At 38.4% G+C, this 21,451-nt stretch overlaps 1 protein-coding gene across 3 annotated transcripts in view; it reads right to left on the bottom strand.

The window, feature by feature from the left end:
- Window positions 1-727: 727 nt before the first annotated feature.
- LOC111141107 (ubiquitin domain containing 2) overlaps window positions 728-21,451 on the bottom strand; it is a 60,010-nt gene continuing 39,286 nt past the window's right edge. For 2 of the 3 annotated variants that reach the window (XM_022493445.1, XM_022493444.1), the window contains exons 2-3: window positions 16,938-17,174; window positions 740-1,513 (exon numbers count right to left, since the gene is read on the bottom strand). In XM_022493445.1, coding sequence (XP_022349153.1) covers window positions 1,116-1,513; window positions 16,938-17,112 — 573 coding nt within the window. In that variant the 5' untranslated portion in view covers window positions 17,113-17,174 and the 3' untranslated portion in view covers window positions 740-1,115. Of the gene's footprint in view, window positions 1,514-16,937; window positions 17,175-21,451 lie in introns of all 3 variants that reach the window. The other variant, XM_022493443.1, reaches the window with a different exon arrangement.

The raw sequence follows: 21,451 nt of genomic DNA, 5'->3' as shown, positions 1-21,451 counted from the left end.
TTTAAGTGATGTCCATACACGTACCAGTGAATTAGGAGTTGATATTTTCTCTAAAAGACTGAAAATAGGCACAGTTCTCCCAGGCACAGATACAACTGGTTTTCCTTAAAACCTTCCTGCAAACTGGGAGGAAGAGAAAATTGACTGTGTTATCTTATAGTGCGAACATCTGTCCTTGATTCCTTGCATTCCCTGGCCCAGTACATTTGGGGGCATGCGCTGAAAAGTCCCAAGCAGAGTAGGTAGATCGATGAAGGTATAATATAGTAGTGACCCTCTAAGCCTGGATATAAAAACAGCTTTGTTATACAGACATTTCAAAATATCTATGCAGTAAAGGGACAAGAGAATTTTCAACTGAGTATCAGCTGAAAATCAGAGATCTGACTGCACTGACTAAATTATTGCCTAGTGTTCCAGAAGGGTACCTGCCACCAATGTGTTGGAAGGCATCAAAATTTAGTGTGAATGTAAATAAGGAGCTCAAGATACAGGGATGGGGAAAGCAATACTGAAACACAATTTGCCAGTCTCTACTCTTTTATGGCTAAATATTAATTGAGCAAAGAATTCAGACCAGATAGAAGTGAACCTCAAATATTGCTCTTTTCAGTTTCCATTTTAAAAAGCTCATTTTATAACTGTTATTGATGTTTTTGGGGAAAAAAATAATACATATACATATATATATACACACACACAAACATATTTTATATATATATATATATATATATATATGTATGTATTTTAATCTGTATTCACAAGGTGCTTGGTGCTGTTCTTTATGGACATAACATTCTATTTACAGTCCAAATCATTTAAATACAGTCATTACATTGTTGGGTGTTTTAAAATAAATGGTTATCTATTTTTTAACTGCCTTTCAAATTAGAAACTAATTACATGAGTCTCAAAGGCTGGCTCTTTGTGTTTTATTAATAATTTTTGTTGGTCTCCATCACAGATGGAAGTTTTCACTGGTAATTCCTCAGAACTAAATCCATTCATACGGAATTCAGAGCAGTGAAAATAAATTTCACGCCATAGAGTAGGAAATGACAACGACAACAATAAAAAGGAGCGGGCGGGATCTTGGGACCAGCCAATAGGACCAATCAGTTCTCAACTGGTGTTGGGTTTTGCAAAGGCTGGCTCATTATAACTTGTACAACATAGTCCTTTGGGATCTTCAGCTCTTCCAACTTCATTTTGTCGGTAAGAGGTCTGCCAGAAAAGAACCATCGCTGGCTACTCGGTTCCACGCCTTCTGCTGCATGTAGCCTCCTCTTCATGTGGTATACAGTGTCTGTGCTGCGGACCACAAGTTTGAGGTCTTTGCCTGTAGAAAGGCGCAAACGGAGCTGACATTCATATCCAGAATTAGGCGGTGGCTCAGGAATATCCAGAGTCTCTATGTCGCTCTTTTCCTCTATCATGTTGATTGGTGGTGCCAGGCAGTAGACTGGAAGCTGATATCGGTTGCCCAGTTCATCATAGCACTCTGTGAGTGCACCTTCAGAAACAGAAGATACAGAGTTTCATCGAAATGAATACATTTTTATTTACACTTTGTAAAATGCTCAAACCCCTTGCCAGCTCACCACTTTAGAGAAAAAAATATTAAGGCCAATCATTGCCAGCTGCTTAGCAATGATCATTGTCAAGGTCCATAACCAATTATTTGAGGGTTTATCTAATTTTACCTTAGCCAGGACGCCAGCTCCTTTCCCTCACCTTTTCCAAGTCATTTCATATGACATTCACACTTTCATTAAATGATAAAAAGAAAGCACAAAAAAATTCAAATTTACTAATATTATTAATGCTTGCACAAATTAAGGGATATTCAAATTGCATTGGGATATCTTTTTAAAGAAATGAGTCAGTAACTTTAACCACCACCACAAAAAACAGATCCCTAGCTCAATTCACCACAACACAGTGTTCCAGAGCAGTTTCCTTAGTGCCTCGACTTCCTACACACTTGGCCAAAAGTCCTTCATCCAAAGGGACCACAAACTGGAGATGACAAGCCTACCAGCTGCTCTGGCTTCTGGCTCATAGATGAATCTCATTAGCACAATCACCACAGAAATGACTGAGGGGTTGTATTTAACCTCAATTAGTCAATCTGTTACAGAGAAGCCATGGGTTAAAAAGGAAGAATAAAAGGGGTATGAAGTTTATAACCAGATAGCTCAGGGAAAAGTAAAAAGCATTCATGGCTTAAAAGAAGGTATTAATGGCTGTTGAGTTTTTTTTGTTGTTGTTGTTTTTTTTATAAAGCATAAACTGCATTATAATCCCCAGGACTTTCCTTAGGAAGCTTGAAAGCACACTTAATGAATGCTTTCTTACAAGGTTGTTCATATCACGTCCTTTGCTCAACCTGGAACATTAATGTCAGCTGATTGATAAAAAACAAAAACATCTACCATATTCAAAACACTCATATATAATGAGTATACAGGATTGGGACAATGAGAAATATTATCAATGAACCAATGAGTTAATGAGCTAATCTTTGTTGTCACTATCTATAGGCTGAAAATACAAAGCACCCAAAATAAGACTGGAACAGTCACCAGTCCAGTATGGCTTCGATCCGTCTGTCTTCTAAATTACATAAGATGGGTTGGGGTCAGAATTCAGTCACCAAGCATAACACTCTCCCCTTTCCTCTGTGTTTAAAAATACCGTACAGCCTCTGTGCTGTTCACTAATTAATCCAAATGCTAGGACATTGCAGAAACAGATATACTTTAAGCACAGTTGTGATCACCAGTAGTTCCCTAACTAGCAAGCATCATGCTGAAGTACCAATGCTATTTATAAATAGGGGTATAGTCAGTTGTACTAACTTCACTATTTATATAGCTTAGTCCTGAGACAAAGAAACCTACACAAGTGTCTGACCCCAACTAGTGTCTTCCAGATGGGCTGGCCACCAGGAGAACCAGGAAAGAGAACGTGCAGAGTTCACTAAAGACCATCACCTCCATTAAGAAAACACCTCAGGTAGATATCCCACTGACCCACTGATAGTATGGTCAGCCTGATAAGTACAAGAGCGATATTCTGGCAATGTTCTGCTAGAAAAACTTTCTTTTAGAGAAGCACCATTCTAAACCATTATCTTTGAAATTTGTAGACCAAGATTAAACTCCCAGCCTTGTTATTAACCAGCTATGCAACCTTGAGCGATATTCTTTTTAACCTGAATACCCTTCTTAATTAGCAAAATGAGACAGAAAACCTCTAAAGTGGTTTCCAGGTTTGCATATTCTTCTTCACCTGCAGTACCATAACAGATATAAAATAACAGGACTGTAAATAAAAGCAGTCAAACTGCAAGCAGAATGATGTCTGGACTGAAAGACAGCTTACATTTGTAGCCTCTCTAGAAAAACTAGAGATGTCAGAGCAGCTTTTATGAGTGTGCTACAACATGAGTGTATGTCAATCTTGAAACAAACATACAATCTAATAGGTACTTTGGCTCCTGAAGCAGTCTTTCTAAAAAAAACTAATTTCAGTCATCATCTGCCAGTTCATTCATTACTTCCTTTTTTTTTTTTTTTTAAGATAATACCCTAAAGGAAGAGATTTTATTTATTTTTTTAAGTATACTGTACCCACCAACATGGGGCTCACATTCAAGATCCTGAGATCAGTCAGCCAGGCCTCCCTGGAAAGCAGTCTGTTCCCTTCTGTCCTTCAGCCCAGCTAGTTAGAAATTCAGTTTTCAGATCTCAAATGGGTGAGGATAAAAATTCCATGGAAGAGGTGCCAGTAGATGGCATATTTTCTTACTCCAGCTCAGGAAGTGCTCATGCCTGTGATGCTGGAAATCAGCTACCCAGACTTCGTATTGCTTGGCCCTCATACTTTAATATTTTGGGAAAAGGTAACTTGCATTTTATTTAACATGGATTTTTCTGGCTTATTTACTCTTTTCCTCACTTCTGTCAAATTTTAATCTGAGTTCTAAACATGCTCTGAATAACTAAATAGAGGAAAAGTCCATACCATGATGTCAGATAGGATTTAGTTACATTTTTAAGCTATACTTTTATGGGTTACTTTCTCCCCAAATTAAATATCTGGGATCATAAATTATCAATAAAAACAAACTTTGTTTACAATATAGCCCAGAGTTGACTATTATCCCAGAATTACCTACTCAGAGCAGAATGACTCCTCTGTTGGCCCAGATCCTTTTGAACAATATACTCCCAATTCTCCACCATCTACTAGCCCCGTATCTCTTTAGTAAAGACAAAACTGCCCTGCTAATAGTGACCTCTAAACACATAACCTCTGTGGGACTTCATGAGGGCCACTCCACATATTCCACAGAGTTGCTGCAGAAACATTTACTAAACACCTGGAAGAGTGTAAGCCACATCACTAGCTCTGGGGAGGAAAGGTTACAAGAGAGACAACATTTTTCTTGATCCCCAGAAACTTCTAACTGAGGTAAGCAGATATGGCATACCCACCAGAGATTTTAAGTACAAATTAATACACTGAAAATCAACCAAATGCTGAGACATCACACAACAGAAGAGTGACTAACACTAGTAGAGCAAAAAAGAAATTCTGTGGAAATAGTGTGTTCTGGCCATGACACAGAATAGAAATAAAGGGCATCTCAAGAAATACCAATAACATGGGAACAAGAATTAGTACAAGGTAAATAGGAAATAGCAAGTGGTTTTGCTGAGATGAATAGAGAATCGATGATGTGAAACTACTAGATTGACAGCAATAGTGACAACCTGACAGAAGGTTCGGGGGTTTAGATGTCCTACTACAGGTGGCTGATACAGTACATGAGTCATTCACCTAACAAATACTGAATGCCTGTTACATGCCAAGCAATGTTCCAGGTGAACAAGACAAAGCCTGGAGATTATTTTACCATTTGCATAAAGGGAGAATGATTGGAATAAAAAATCAGCCAAAATGATTGCCTGACTACAGCAACAGAAATGGATCTGAGACAATCAGACCTAAATGATAGGTTATATGATGGGAAACAAAAAGGAAAGAAGAATCACCTAAACCGGAAATGAGAGTGACAGAGAATTTAGAGTTAGAAGCTTTTTTGCTTAGTTTTTAACTGCTTCAAGTTCAGTGAGATACTTCAACTAAATTATGGGCAGGTAACTGAAAAAGTGTATCAGGAAAAGGGTAAAAGCAGCTTGTAGAGTAATAATCTCAAACATACAAGTCTGAACATATAAGCAAACATATAAGAGTGCTTCCTAGTTCTGGATCTGAGCACTTCGAATACACTGACATTTAATCCTCACAACAGCCCTTTATGGTCAATCTATTAACACTCATTTTGCACATGAGGAAAGTGAAGCAGAGAGAAAGAACTTGTCCAGGGTTACATACAATAAGTGACAGACAGAAGTAACTGGGATCCCTGAGGGCTTGGTTCCTGGTAGTGATACTACGGTGAATGGGAAAAAGGAAATAGACATGGAGGGGAAAGGGCACAGGACAAATATTAGAGGGGTGAAAAGCCAAACATGAATCACAGGGAGTAAGAACCCAATGGTCTAGGGATGCCCGGGTGGCTCATTATGTTAAGTGTCTGCCTTCAGCTTAGGTCATGGTCCCAGAGTCCTGGGATAGAGCCCTGTATCAGGCTTCCTCGCTCAGGAGGAAGCTTGCTTCTCGCTCTGCCTGCTCTGCCTGCTCTACCTGCCACGCTCCCTGCTTGTGCTCGCTCTCTCTGAGAAATAAATAAAATCTTAAAAAAAAAAAAAAAAAAGTCAGCAGTCTAAATACAGTCCACCAACACATAAGGAACTGGAAGATGAGGCAAAAGAAAATGGCAACTAAGTTTCAGTCCTGTGAGGCCACCAAATATAGTGACAAAATGGACATATTACCGTCACTATCTCATTTGCCATATTTGAGAGGAATATGTGAATAACAGGGCATAGTTAGAAGATGGGAGAGTTTTTTTCTAAAAGCCTGTGTGTTCAAACACAAGAGGGAAGGAACCACTTTAAAAGTTGATAATGTAGGGGCATCTGGGTGGCTTAGTTGGTTAAACCTCCAACTGCTCATTTTGGCTCAGGGCATGATTTCAGGGTGGTGAGACTGAGTCCCACACAGGGCTGCACTAGGTGTGGAGCCTCCTTAAGATTCTTTCTCCCTCTCCCTCTGCACCCCCACCCCCCTGCCCTCATGTGCTCTCTTTAAAAAAAAAAAAAAGTTGATAATGTAGGCATTTTTCTAGGTTTCTTCCTTTTTCTTTTTTTTTTTTTTAAAGGTGATGTTTTCTTTTTTTTTTTTTAAGATTTTATTTATTTATTTGACAGACAGAGATGACAAGTAGGCAGAGAGGCAAGCAGAGAGAGAGACAGAGAGAGGAGGAAGCAGGCTCCCTGCTAAGCAGAGAGCCCGATGCAGGACTTGATCCCAGGACCCTGAGATCATGACCTGAGCCAAAGGCAGAGGCTTAACCCACTGAGCCACCCTGGTGCCCCTAGGTTTTTTTCTTTTAAAAAAATTATTTAGTTTAGAGAGAGCGCATGCAAACATATGCACAGAGGGGCGAGGTGGGTATGGGGCAGACAGAATCTCAAGCAGACTCCATCCTCAGCACAGAGTAGACACAGGCTCCATCTCACGACCCCCATATCATGACCTGGGCTGAAATCAAGAGTCTGAGGCTTAAACTACTGAGCCACCCAGGTGTGCCTAGATGGTTTTTATTGACCGCCCCCTGGGCACAGAGGGTGTAGTTCATTTAGTAGTTCTGTACTGGCTCTAAAGAAGTTCTAGTCAGGCTTGTTCACACTTGTCACCAAACGGCCTCTGTGGAAGACATTGTCTTTTTCCCCTTCTCCTCACAAACCTACCACAGTCCTAGCAGAGACAGATGGCGACCAAGATAAACAATTGCCAGGGCATCGCCTCCCCAGGGCAGGAAGCCCTAACATCTCCCCATGATAGTAAGAAATCTGCCAAGACTCCACCTTCTGTTCTAATTCCATACATAATTTGCTGAAGTTTTTATTTACCTTCTATCTAGATGACTGCCTCAGATATTCCCTTCTCCTTGGTCAACTTGGTTTTCTATGGCTACTTTTAATTAAGCATCAAAATATTTCACAAGAAAATTATAAAGATAAAACTACCTTATACGCCAAAAAATAAGAATAGCTTTACTAAGTGCCAGGAACTCTTTCTCAAACAATCTTTCAGGTTAAAAAAAGGTGTTTTTTAAAGCATTCAAAGGCCTCCCCGCTTATCCCTCTATGCTCACTCCTCTAAGACTGCAGTCAGTCTTAACAGTTTTGCCACTTGAGACTTGTACAGCTACATGGACAAATTTATAAAAGTTAAAAATCAACTTTTACATTAGGAAACTTTTGGAGAAATGAAATGTTATCTTGTGATGATGGTTTCACAGGTATATACATGCCAAAGCTGATCAAACTACACTTTAAAAATATGTGCTGTTGGCATATTTCAGTATACCTCAACAGAGTTGAAAAATTTAATATTTAAAATACACTGGCAATCTGATATAGAAAACTGCCCTTCCAAAATTAATTAAGTGGTTGATGTCCTGGAACTGCAAGGCTTTTGTTACACTGGGTGTCTCTTCCAAAGCTTGTGGAAATACTGTCTTTATTGCTGACTTTTTTTTCTTTTTTTTTTTTTTTTGACATCTCTTTCCTAACTGACCCACAAGGCACAAACTCTGACTTTTCCAACAAATGTGACCTCCTATGGCAAGGAAAGCCTAAGTACATAATTGAGTTGGACAAAAGCAGTGATATAACAGAAAGACTATAAAAGAACAAAACAGTAGATTAGTCTTATGATTTGGGAAGCCCACTGTCAAGCCTGATGGAGGGACAGAAGACTAGAGAAGCAGTGAATCTGACGCAAGGAATAGCAGCTTTGGAGTAGATCACACTCAAATTTTAATTTAGACCCTAATTTTGGACATATTCAGTCTGTTTCCTCAAGGACTATAGTATCTACCTCATAAAGTTGTTGCAAGGATTAAATAAAACATACGCAAAATTGCCTAATACATATTACAAACCCACTGAAAACAATAATGTTAGTTCTCTTCTCATGTTAAGTTTTTTTTTTTTTTTTAAAAGATTTTATTTATTCATTTGACAGAAAGAGAGCACAAGTAGGGGGAGCAGCAGGCAGAGGCAGAGGGAGAAGCAGGCTCTCCTGCCCAGCAAGGAGCCCAATGAGGGGCTCAATCTCAGGTCCCCAAGATCACGACCTGAGTCGAAGGCAGACCCTCAACCAAGCCACCCAGGAGCCCCCTAAGTTTTAAACCTCAGAAGCAGACTTATGGGAGAGAGCTCACCAATAGCAATATACAAAGGATCAAACTTATAAAATCTGAGTTCACTGCTTTAGGCCTCATGGGATTCTCACAGTAATGTCAAAAGGGCCATCACAATTACCTTTCATTAGGATATGAACAGTCTTTCAGGACTAACTAATGATAGTCTCTCTCATGCAAACATTTTGTTGGGAATTATATTAAGCTTATATCTGACAGTCAGGCTTTAAGAGCAGTTTTAGCTCTCATCCTACCTACCAAGGTAGCTCTTAAGACTGTGGCATTCAAAAGCACCAAGTCTACCAGGTCTTACAGCAAGCACAGGTGAAAGGTGGCTTAGTTTGTATTGCTCAAGCCACTAAAACAGTTAAACAGTGATTAAGTACTTGTGTAGGGGGATGCCTGGGTGGCTCAGTTGGTTAAGTGTCTGACTTTGGCTCAGGTCTTGATCTCAGGTCCTGGGATCAAGCCCAGTGGGCTCAACTGGGCTCCATGCTTAGTGGAGAGTCTGCTTCTCCCTCTGCCCCTCCCCCTGCTCGTATTTGCACTCCCTCTCTTTCTCAAATAAATAAATAGAATCTTTCAAAAAAAAAAAAAAAAAAAAAAGAGCTTGTAAAGGGGTGCCTGGGTGATGCAGTTGGTTAAGTCTCCAACTCTTGGTTTTGGCTCATGTCATGATCTCGTGGGTCATGATGTCATGGGTCCTGAGATCTAGTCCCAAGTCTGCTTAAGATTCTCTCCCTCTGCCCCAACCCCCAACTCACTGGAGTGAGGACTCTCTCTCTCTCAAATAAATCAATCTTTTGGAAAAAAAAAAAAAGCTTGTGTAACATTTTGTCACATTTCTAAGAGGACAATGATCTTCAGAGAGGCCTATTGACACAAGGACAATCTCCCACCTCAGCTATTTCAGGGCCTTTGTTGCTTTAACTGGGGAAAAAAAAAAAGGTTGGGGGGTTTAGTGACAGCAACAGAAGAGTGGATAAATTTACATTTTACAACTCCAAATAATTTTTGTTTCTTTGACAGAGAATGGAAACTATTAATTCACATATTAATATACTATTAATTTATGGTTAGTCATTTACCAGATCCTATATAAATGCTGTTTCATTTCTAACACAACAGTCTTGATAAAATCCTCTATCTCCCACGTACATGTAATATCTTCATGCTTTCATCCCTAAGACTTATGTTCATGACAAATTTATCAATTAAGTTTATTAAATGACAAATTCTTACAGGGACCTTTAAAGGAACCAGAACACATGGCCTGCTTTTTAATGGGCCTCTATCACATTTAAGGGAAACAGAAACGAGGTCTACATATATGCATTTCCTGCCTATCCATGTCTTAGAAAATCTACTTGTTTCTCTTATAGTATTAACAAGTATGTAGGTTTTTTGTTTTTGTTTCTTTTTTTTTTTTTTTAAAGATTTTATTTATTTATTTGGCAGACAGAGATCACAAGTAGGCAGAGAGGCAGGCAGAGAGAGAGGAGGAAGCAGGCTCCCTGCTGAGCAGAGAGCCCGATGCGGAGCTCGATCCCAGGACCCTGGGATCATGACCTGAGCCGAAGGCAGAGGCTTAACCCACTGAGCCACCCAGGCGCCCCTTGTTTTTGTTTCTTAAGATTTTCTTTTCTTTTTTTTTTTATTTTTTATTTTTTTTTAAAGATTTTATTTATTTATTTGTCAGAGAGAGAGAGAGAGAGAGAGCGAGAGTGAGCACAGGCAGATAGAGTGGCAGGCAGAGGCAGAGGGAGAAGCAGGCTCCCCGCTGAGCAAGGAGCCCGATGTGGGACTCGATCCCAGGACCCTGGGATCATGACCTGAGCCGAAAGCAGCCGCTTAACCAACTGAGCCACCCAGGTGTCCCAAGATTTTATTTTCAAGTAATCTCTACACCCAACATAGGGCTTGAATCCACAACAAGATAAGGAGTCGCAGGTTCGGGGTGCCTGGGTGGCTCAGTTGGTTGAGCGTCTGCCTTCAGCCCAAGTCATATCTCCAGGTCCTAGGATCAAGTCCCGCATCGGCCTCTGCACTCAGCATGTAGTCTGCTTGGTCCTCTCCCTTTGCCCTACCCCTTGCTTGCTCTGTCTCTCAAATAAATAAAATCTTTAAAAAAAAAAAAAAAAAAAAAAAAAAGGAAGAAGAAGAGTCACCAGCTCCACTGACAGGTCAGGTGTCCCAAGTATAGTTTTAGAATATTCTGTACAGTGTGGGAGGGACTAAAAATGGAATTAACACATGAAGATTACTTGTGTATTCCTATAAAAAAAAGAAATGAAATGACTTTGTCTTTCAGTTGCTTTGTTACTGTTAAATCCAGTACTTGAATTCAAATCCTAATTCCAATTCCATACTTAACACTTGGAAAAAGAATGTAACCATTCTGTATTTCAGTTTTCTCATCTATTTATTTACTTATTTATTAAAAATATTTTGAATTTATTTTAGAGAGAGAGGTAGTCTCAAGCAGACTCTACACTGAGCATGGAGCCCAACCTGGGGGTCAACCCAGGACCCTGAGATCATGACCTGAGCTGAAACCAAGAGTCACACACTTAACTGACTGCGCTACCCAGGCACTCCTCCTTCTCATCCCTTTAAAAAAGGGACTATTGTAGGTGATTATTACAGGCATGAGGATTACATAGCACCACTTCAAAACATGAATTATGAGTATTTTATTATTCCTGGTTCTCAGTCTAGGTGTTCTTTTCATCATGTTGGCTCCCTAACATAGAATTGCTCTATTTATATTATTTATGAGTGCCTTTTAAAAAAAACCTTAATAAGATTTTTCAAAGTTTATTTTAGAGACTGGGGGAAGAGAGAGAGTGTGTGCAAAAGAAGGGCAAGGGGCAGAGGAAGAGGGAACCCCTAGCAGACTCTGCACTGAGCATGAAGCCTGATATGGGGCTCAATCCCACAACCAAGACTTGAGCTGAATTGAAGTCAAGAGTCAGATGCTCAACCAACTGAGCCACCCAGGCTCCCCTAAGTGCCTTGATTTTTAAAGACTTAATCACATTACACAAAGTTCAATTTATTTACATTTGATGTATTTTGAGGTAAGACCAGGAAAAAGGAAAACAAAATTCTGGGCAACTCTCTTTCCTTCTATATTTTGAAGGTGATTAAAAAAAATTTTTAAAGAATTACCCTTTCCTACTTTCTATATCCCTAAGCATGAAAAAGGAAAAAAGAAATGGACCTTCAAAAGCCTAACTGAACACCTGGTAATGCTTAGCCACAAGAAATAATAAGAGTAAAGTTGGAGTTAAGTCTGTAAGAAAGGGAAAAGTGTTTGAATAATGGTGAGGAGCTACTCCTAGACAAGAAAGGTTAAGAGGGGAGCTTTTACATTTGAATTGGGAGGGAGATGGAAAACACAGTAATTGTAGATGCTGAAGAAATAAACTACTACCTTTCCAGAAAACTAGAAAGTAGGGAAAGAGGGAATAGCCAATTTTAAAAATCCTTTTTAATCTTCTATATAATAATTCTAAAAAGCATTAAATCCTCTCATCTTTATGAAACAAGTATTGTTTCTGAACAAGCTTTCACTGAAAATTACTGAATAGTGACTATGGGCCAAGCTCTGAAAAATGAAAATAATAACCACCTTTCCTTTTTTTTTTTAAGATTTTAAGTAATCTCTATACCCAAATTGGGACTTGAACTCACAGCCCTGAGATCAAGAGTCATGCTCTACCTACTGAACCAGCCAGGTGCCCCCCACCTTAAAAAAAAAACAGAAAAGGGTTCCTGGGTGGCTCAGTTGGTTAACCAACTGCCTTCAGCTCAGGTCATGATCCTGGAGTCCCAGGATCCAGTACCCCATCAGGCCACCTGCTCAGGGGGGAGTCTGCTTCTCCCTGACCCTCTCCCCTCTCATGCTCTTTCTATCTCAAATAAATAAAAGCTTTAAAAATACATACATACACACATATATACATACATAAATACAAACCCTCTGTTTATGCTAATTTGGGTACACCACTTAATATATGACTTAGTTTCATTAGCAAAGTACTGTATTAGGAATGTTTTTAGGATTTTTAGGTAATGGCAAAATAGTAGTCAATTAGAAAAAGGAGATACTCAGGGCGCCTGGGTGGCTCAGTAGGTTGGAGCTTCTGCCTTCGGCTCAGGTCATGATCCCAGGGTCCTGGGATCGAGCCCCGCATCGGGCTCTCTGCTCAGTGGGGAGCCTGCTTCCTCCTCTCTCTCTGCCTACTTGTGATTTCTGTCAAATAAATAAATAAAAATCTATAAAAAAAAAACACATAAACTTATTTCATTTAAAAAAAAAAAAAAGAAAAGAAAGAAAAAGGAGATACTCTTTTTAAGAAATTTAGGACCATGAGAAAAAATGTGTAAATCATGAAAAATAAACTGCTTATGGGATGGGGAGACTGTGGAAAGAGGTACTGGATACCAGAATCATCCAGGGAGATTTTTCCACAATACACTTGTCCACATATATCCTCAATCTGAGTCACAATTTCCAGAGTGAAAATACATTCGCTCATTTAAAATTCCCCGATAGGGGGCGCCTGGGTGGCTCAGTGGGTTAAAGCCTCTGACTTCAGCTCAGGTCATGATCCCAAGGTTCTGGGATCGAGCCCCGCATCAGGCTCTCTGCTCAGCAGGGAGCCTGCTTCCCTTCCTCTCTCTCTGCCTGCGGCTCTGCCTACTTGTGATCTCTGTCTGTCAAATAAATAAATAAAATCTTTAAAAAAAAAAAAAATTCCCTGATAGTTATGATACCATCTTCCCTCTAACGCTCTCTATTGCCATTTGAGAATAATGAACTAAAGACATTGCTGATATTAATAAAGAAAGATAATTAAAAAGCACAGAATTATCTGGTGCTTGGATAAGACAAATATAATGAACACGACCTACAGGCTGGAGTTGAGACAAGAACAGAATTATTCATGGAATCACTATATGAAAAAGAAACAAAGGAGGAAATATGAGGCATGGGCATTGGGTGATGGGAGGTGTTTTGGTTGTTTCTCTGAAAAATAACTCAGGAAATAAGGTAATTATGATTATACAGAAAAAAGGCCACTGACAAATACATAATTTTTGTGCACATAACACTGGTAATGTTTACTTTGTTTACTTTGCACATACAATCTAAAATAACAGGCAAGACCTATACAAATAACATTTACAAAGACATTTCCATATAGTTATCAAACTTCAAGAAATTTTTTATAATATTTATATTGGGAAGATAATATGAATGGGTTGGGATAATAAGATCATAGGAAGAGAAAACAGGATGAGATGAAAATAAGGTGAGACCTGACTGAAGGAAGCTTAGAAAGGAATGTATGCCCTAGGATCTCTTCAGATTGTCAATCTAAGATCAGTTCAATACTTTTATGGGTAACACAGATGTAGATGAAAGAAGAGAGATGGGCCTAAATAGGAATGATGCTAAACTATGTCATCAATGTTTTGATGTCCAATTAATAAATCTGTTACTAATGTTGCTATGGAATCAATACAATCTCAAAATTCAATTAGGCATTTGCCCATGGGCAGAGTCCCCCCAAAGCCAGAGAAAGATGGTATCAGTAGATAATATATCCATAAAAATGACCAAATTGTATTAAAGAATTTGGTACAGGAATTTACCTGTTAATGCCAGAGTTCAAGAAAAGCAGTTCATTCGCACTACTATTTATCACTTTTTGGCCGATGGTTAGAAATTTGTATGTGTTAGTATCACATTTAATCAATACAACCATCCTATAACATAGGTAGTTATAATCCATATTTTATAGATGGCAGCATTGAAGCTTACAGAAAAGAAGTGATTTGCCCAAAGTTGCACAGCCATGAGTAATACAGTAGAGGCAGAAAGGAAGGCTAGGTCTGATACTAAAGCCTGAGCTAAAGCCTATGCAATATTTTAAATTTAAAATATGAATTATAGGATGTTTAGGGTCTAACACAGCAAAGTGTGTCCAAAGTAAAATTTCAAATATATAACTACACCAAAAAGGTGGAAAACATTTTAGTAACACCACTGATTAGGTCTAGATAAAAGCATGTAGCTAAATAGCTAAGTTATAAACTCATGGTGAGTTAGAGTACATGAGTGAACACAATTCTAAAGTCCATCCAAAAAATGCTATTAAGGTTCAAATATGAACAAGGGAATTCAATCAAAGGTAGTAATGACAGTAATACCCAGAAAGTTATTATAGAGCTTTGAACAGGAGACATCAATTTGATTTCTTCATGCTAAAGCAGAAAATACTCCTTAAATGTAGGAAGTAGAAACTCATCCTATCAAATTTCCAAGAATAATTCTCTCTAATCTATTGGCTGGTGAGGCTGCCAACAACAATACTTTTCTTGGCAGTTCAAATAGGTAAGCAAACACAAGGGACTTAAGTATTTGCCCATACCCAATAAAATATACATATACCCCTGCCTTACATAAAACAGTTACTTTGCCTCCATGAACTTGTAAACAAGGCCATAATTTTTTCTAAAAGATTTATTTATTTATTTATTTGATAGAGAGAGAGAGAGAGAGAGAGAGAGAGAGAAAGAGAGAGCAGTGAGAGAGGGAACACAAGCAGGGGAAGTGGGAGAGGGAGAAGCAGGCTTCCCGCTGGGCAGGGAGCCCAATGTGAGGCCCGATCCCAGGACCCTGGGATCATGACCTGAGCCAAAGGCAGACGCTTAATGACTGAGCCACCCAGGTGCCCCAAGGCCATAATTTATAGAACACAATCAGGCATTCCTACAGGTAACTATAAGTATAAAGTAAGGAAGTCAAAGAAATTCTAAGGTTCTGGATCTCAGGCTTCTAAATTAAGACAATCACAAATAAATTAATTCTTTCCCACTCCCCATCCCTACTCTCAGCTTGCAAACCTGTACAAACAAAAAATAAATACTGCTTTAAAAATATGGGATATAAGCATTAAAAAGAGAAGGATGATAAAAAAAATCTGTAAAGGAAGGCTCTTTATTTATATAAAGGTAGTAGATGAAGACAAAATATAGATCTAAAAGAAGTAATGGAACAAGATGAGGTACACCCCTAATCACATGAGGTAAAGAATTCAAAGACTATCCTTGAAAATCAGCACTAAAGAGTCATACTAAAATGGCATTTAACTACACATTTTTTCAAATATAGGAGGCATCATTTTCACACCTGTGCAGAAAAAGTCATCTATAAACAGTGGGTACTCAATAAATATTATTAACCCAAGCCTATACTAATAGGCTTTCATAATAAAGAACAGAAAAGCTATGGAATATGTATTTTTAAAAGTTTCTTGAAAGCACAGTTAATTCAGAAAATTAACAGAGATTTGGAAAACTAGGAAGGATACTAAGTTAAATATCTTTATTTGAAAAGGAGTCGGGGAGCCTGGCTGGCTCAGTTGGAACAAACATACGGCTCTTGATCTCTGGGTTGTGAGTTCGAGCCCCACATCAGGTGTGGAGTTAGCTAAATAAATAAAACCAAAAAAGAAAGAAGAGAGAGAAGGAGGGAGGGAGGGAGAAAAGGAGTTAAAGGACATAAAGCAGATAATTAAACAGGGAAAAGCAGTGTTCTGAAAATACAGACAAAGAGAGATATTGAAAAAGAAAAAATGAACGTATAAAGGAACAGAAAACAATGCAAAGGAATGCAGGTGATTACACAAGGGGCTAAAGAGACAACTTGGAAAAATATTAATTTGAAAAACTAAAGAGAAAAATTTATAAGTACAATTATCAAAAGAACAAAGAATATAATATAAAATTAACACTTAAATCTCAGTACACCATGAAAAATTTTGAAGTGTTTCTAATCAAGGAGACCAAGCAAGAGGATATGTACGGGTCCAGCAGACATGTGTCCCTGGAAACACTCAAAACTAATCGTGTTCCTTAGAGTCACATTCCTAAGCAAAATAAAGAGAGGTTCTTAATAATGCTCAGGGTCACAATCATAGAAAACTGTCCTTCAGAACGTGACTTCTAAGCTTGAGTTTGCTCATTATGCTAAAAATAGGCTTGATGAGAAAGTACAAAGACTAAAGGAAAATCCACTGAGTCTCTATGGCTTCTGAAATCTAAATGTGAGACTTCTCTAGTGCCCACAGGAAATGAGTGCAGGAGAAGCTCTAGAAGATTGGGACAGGGGATGGAGGGCCCTTGATGAAGAACTAGCAAGTTTCTGAGTATGGAAGTTGGAAAATACAGGTTATCAAGTGTTCACTTTCTTGAGATTAAAAATACTTAAAAAGCATAAAAAATAGTGGGACACCTGGCTGGCTCAATTGGTGGAGCACGCAATTCTTGATCTTGGGGTTGTGGGTTCAAGCACATGTTGGGTGTAGCGCTTACTTAAAAAATTAAAAAATGAAAAACAAACACACAAAGTAAATCTTTCTCCAGCTAAAAGATATACAAAGAAATGAAGAGGAATGTCCTTCTTTAAAAAAAAAAAAATGCACAGCAAGAAAAATGAATTCTTTGCATTTGGTTTCGTGTTATTGGAAAGGAGCTGAGTATGTTCCCTGTTACCCTTGAAAACCACCAAACCTACCATGTGGTAATGTTATGTTTGCACCATCAATGATTGCTTGTGCCAGTTCATGATCATTGCTCTCAAAAGCATGTGCAGCAGCCTTCAAGGCATCCCAAATCTCTTTACGGCCTTCAAAAGCTGGTGCGGTGTCCCAAAATTCGTCCCTCTTGCTGCGCAGTTGTCCATCTGTCATGGGATAATCGCTTTTCCATTTGGGTTTCTCCTTTTTCAAAGGCTGGTTACGACCTAAGGCGACTGAGAAGAAAAATAAAAAGTTGACATCAAAACCAAAATTTATAAATGATGTATTAAAAGTGATCTGGTCATTCCTCTTTGATTCATTCCTCAAAATTATAGCTAGAAGTCTGCCTCATAATTAATTCTTGCATTCTGAAATGTTCCCTATTTTGGAACTACAAGAGCAAATGGAGACATTAGATGGCTCTATCTAAAAGGTCCAGGGACAACTCTTTTCAACTCCCAATGCCTTCTCCAAAGGATGATTTTAATAATTACTTAGAAAAATAGCATTAAGTATTTCATCAGACAATAATGGCAGGATTTTAAAAAGACAAAGGATGCCATAAAAAAGGTAAGATACTAGGAAAAATCAAGTAACATTAGCTTGAATCTCAGGACTCTGAACATATAAAACCAGAAAGTAGGAACTGAGAAATCCTTAGCAGGGGAAAGACTGCTCTGCAGTGTCCAAAGGAAGAGTCAAACCAGCAGCTCCCTGAGGAAACCTGATCACAGGAGCACCCACTCTGGACTTCAGTCAAGGAACTGTAAATGCCTCTTTCTGAAACCTATATAGGAGCTAATTTTGAAAAGGGTGAGACAGAAGGTCAGAAATCAGTGCTTCACTCTTCAGAGAAAATAGGACTGAACAGGTGATCCTTCATACTGGACTATGGGAGAAGTTCTAACCACAAGAAACAGAAGAACTACAACATCCTACTGTAGTTTCAAACCTAGAGGAGAAGAAAAAAAGGGGGGCAGGAGTCCACTCCTCATTTGCTGTAAAAGGCAGCAGAGCTCCTTAGAGAATGCTACATAGTGGTAGGGCTAGAACAAGGCTGATGCAGCTTCTTTTACCCAGATACTTACCTGGCCTATCATCACTGATTCCACACCAACATAGAGAGCCATTCTTAATCTTATACGGTGCCAGAGACAAGAAATAGTTCGATAGATGGAAAAATCAGTAAAAAGAAAAGTGAAGCTTGATGGGAGTCTTGGGTAAGAGTGGGTGGGAAATAAATGACAGAGTGGTGGGAAGGAGAGGGTGTGTGTCAAAATTCAATGTTCTATATTTAACTGCAGAAAGAATACTAATTTAAAAGAAATTACTCTCAAAATGGTTCTAAAGAAGCCATGAAATTAACCACTCCCTTACTGGCCCAGAGCCAAATGAAATTTGGGCTATTCATAATAGAAATAAATACAATTACTCCAGTTCCTGGGCAATCTCTATCCCCTACAGAATGCTATGCTGCCAATGACAGAACAAACTAATGCTGCAAAGTGTATCTGGAGTGACAGTTGGATTCAGCCATGCTCTTTCCACCTAATCTGGCCATTTTATCTCAAAGCAGCACACAGCAGGTCTCATCCTTTACCTTCAGAGTGGCACACTATGCCACTGCCAGCTATTTTTCCCTTCAAACATCCAGTGTTTTGAGTCCCTGCACTTTTTGGCCCTGTAACTTATCCTAGTGAAATGGCAACCAGCTGAATTCTAAAAGGATATGGATAGCAAAGCAGGAAAACTGTCTATTTAATAGCAGAGCTAGAAAGAGGACCCAAGTATCCTAATTAACAAATATGTACTGGACATCCACTAAGGGGAACACTACAGATGTGTGTATCAAGTTTAATTCAAATGTGAGAAACTCGATCTATACTAATGACTTTCCCTTGTATTTTCTAAATAATAAATCTACACAGCACATTATTCTCTAAAAGGTGTTCAGAATATGTCAGATAATCACAATCCACCCCCTACTGGTTCTACTAACAAGGCAAAATGAAATGCATATTTATTTTCTGCTATATTAACCTTTAGATAAGTCAGTAATAGCCTACGGATGACACTCAATATTAGTTTACTGAACAGGGAGTAGAAGACAGGGCACAATAGGTAAATAACTATTTGAATAGGTATCTATTTAACATTCAAATGAGTACCTATTACACAAAGTTATCTATTCAATATTCAAGTAAGATACCTATTTGAATATAGTTTCAGGTTTTCCTGAGTAGTTCCAGAGAACTGTCTAACCTCAAATATATTAAATGTACCTGAGAGATAACCTGTTGTAATTCTCTAATTGTGAGAGAATCACAAAGCAAAGGCAAAAACAACAAAACCTCTACAATCTCAGTACTTAAACCTAAGAAACCGAAAGAGGCCCTCAGAGGGACCTGACACAAAAACAATCTCATAACAAAGGTAGAAAATAAGGGCATCTGGGTAGCTTAGTGGATTAAGTGTCTGACTTTGGCTAAGGTCAAGATCTCAGGGTCCTGGGATCAAGCCCTGAGTAGTTGTTGTAGTTGTAGTCATTGTTGTTGTCTACAATGGTGGGGCTCTGCACTCGGTGAGGAGTCCGCTTCTCCTTCTCCCTCTGTCCCTCCCCCTGCTCCTACTCTCTCTCACTCATATAAATGGATAAAATCTTTAAAAAAATAAAGGTAGGAAAATACTTTGGAAAAAGTAAAAGCCCATTCCTTATGAATATGAGGTAGCTTTATTTTACCTCTCCCACCTACAAAAGGTATAAGAGCAAAGTCCCATAAAAAGGACAGATGATACATTATGCTTAAGGATAATCATTCCAAATCCATCTCAAATCTATATGCTGAAAAGTTCCAAAGTCACTACTTTATGTAGTAGTAGATAAGACAAAATAAATTTTTGTGACATCAAGCAAGCTTCCTTTTGTGTCTCAGTCTCTACTTTTCTCTTTATCACAAACACACATAACAGAGAAAGTCTACTGAACATCCATACTAAAATACTGAAGTGTTTACAACATATTTTAGTGAAACCGCTGAGCAGTGCAGAATTTTCATTACAAAATATGAAATTAAAAGCCTCATTTTAGGGGGTGCCCACGTGGCTCATTCTGAGAATTCTCATTCTGAGAATTTAAAATACAAGTACCTTCCTTAATTTTAAAAAGAACTGTTCTATGATTGTCATGCACATCCTATGCATATGAGTATATTTTCTAGGAATTGGTCACCAAATGTTGTGCTTTGATTTTAGCTGATATCATAAACCTAAATTTCTGAAAATACCTGGACATAGAAATCAGGCTAGCAGCTAAGAAGCTATGTTTTTTTTTGCACCAAGTCAACCATGCTCAGTTATAAAGAAAAAGACATAAACTGTGTGTACTCATTAGATTACATCTTAAGCTCTGAAACTTTCAGATTTGTCTGTTTCATATATCATCTGACCGCTGAAACCAAGAAAGATGCTCAGTACCGTTCGTATGTCTGGGACTAAGCATAGCATTATGCTCTGACAATGGATTTAAAGACAGGAAACAGTTCTTATTCCCCAAATTTCAGTTTTAAATTTTTAAATTGCAGGCAACCAACCAAGTTTTTTTATTCCATGGTTTAACATATAGCAAAAGATTAATAATGAAACCTAATTTTATTATTTCGGAAAATACTCTTCTTTCCCCCACTAATCCAGTTATTTTGCTAAAACTTTTACAAAAAACTCACATCTCAGAAAACTCTTACTCACATTCATCTACTGTCATTTACATTTATTTTAACTGTCCTTAAAAATGGTTAGCACTTAATCCCTTTCTGACGAATAAATAGTTTTAATGTGCAGAAAACCCAAGAAAAGTTTGCTTTTCAGATTCAAATATGCAACATAATCTTAGATGTTATCTTTTACTCCACAAGTGAATGAATTTGCTTAGAATTCACTTTGACATTTTGATAAAAAACATGGGGCGCCTGCGTGGCTCAGATGATTGAGCGTCTGCCTTCAGCTCAGGTCATGATCACAGAGTTCATGTGTTGAGCCCTGTGTTGGGCTCTCTGCTCAGCCAGTAATCTGCTTCTCCCTCTGCCTCTCCCCCTGGCTTATGCTCTCTCCCTCTCACTTTCTGTCAAATAAATAAAATAAAATCTTAAAAACAAACAAAACAAACAAAAAAACCCCACTGATCTCTAAAATGAAGTATGTTTATAGTTGTTTTCCTGCTTTTGGTTCCTCTCTTTTGGTTTCCTGCCTTCTGGTTCCCTAATTTAAGATTGGGACTCTTCACATGACTAAAGGAGAACCCATAATGTATAAGTAAAGTAAATATCAAGATATGACTCACATAATAATAGCTGTAACAGATTGAAAACCAGAGCATTCCATTTCGCTAAGACAACAGCCTAAGGGAATAGACTGAATATTCAAAGAGCTCACCATCAAAGGACAAAATGTTGCACAGAATTCTGAAAATTTGAAAGCAGCAAGGAACAGGATTGGGATAATGTTCCTATATTTA

This window comes from Enhydra lutris, unplaced genomic scaffold, assembly GCF_002288905.1.
Source record: "Enhydra lutris kenyoni isolate GAN:26980312 unplaced genomic scaffold, ASM228890v2 scaffoldscaffold5, whole genome shotgun sequence".
Lineage (NCBI taxonomy): Eukaryota > Metazoa > Chordata > Mammalia > Carnivora > Mustelidae > Enhydra > Enhydra lutris.
Note: the sequence above shows the minus strand (reverse complement) of the source record. Positions and strands in the feature narration are given on the sequence as shown.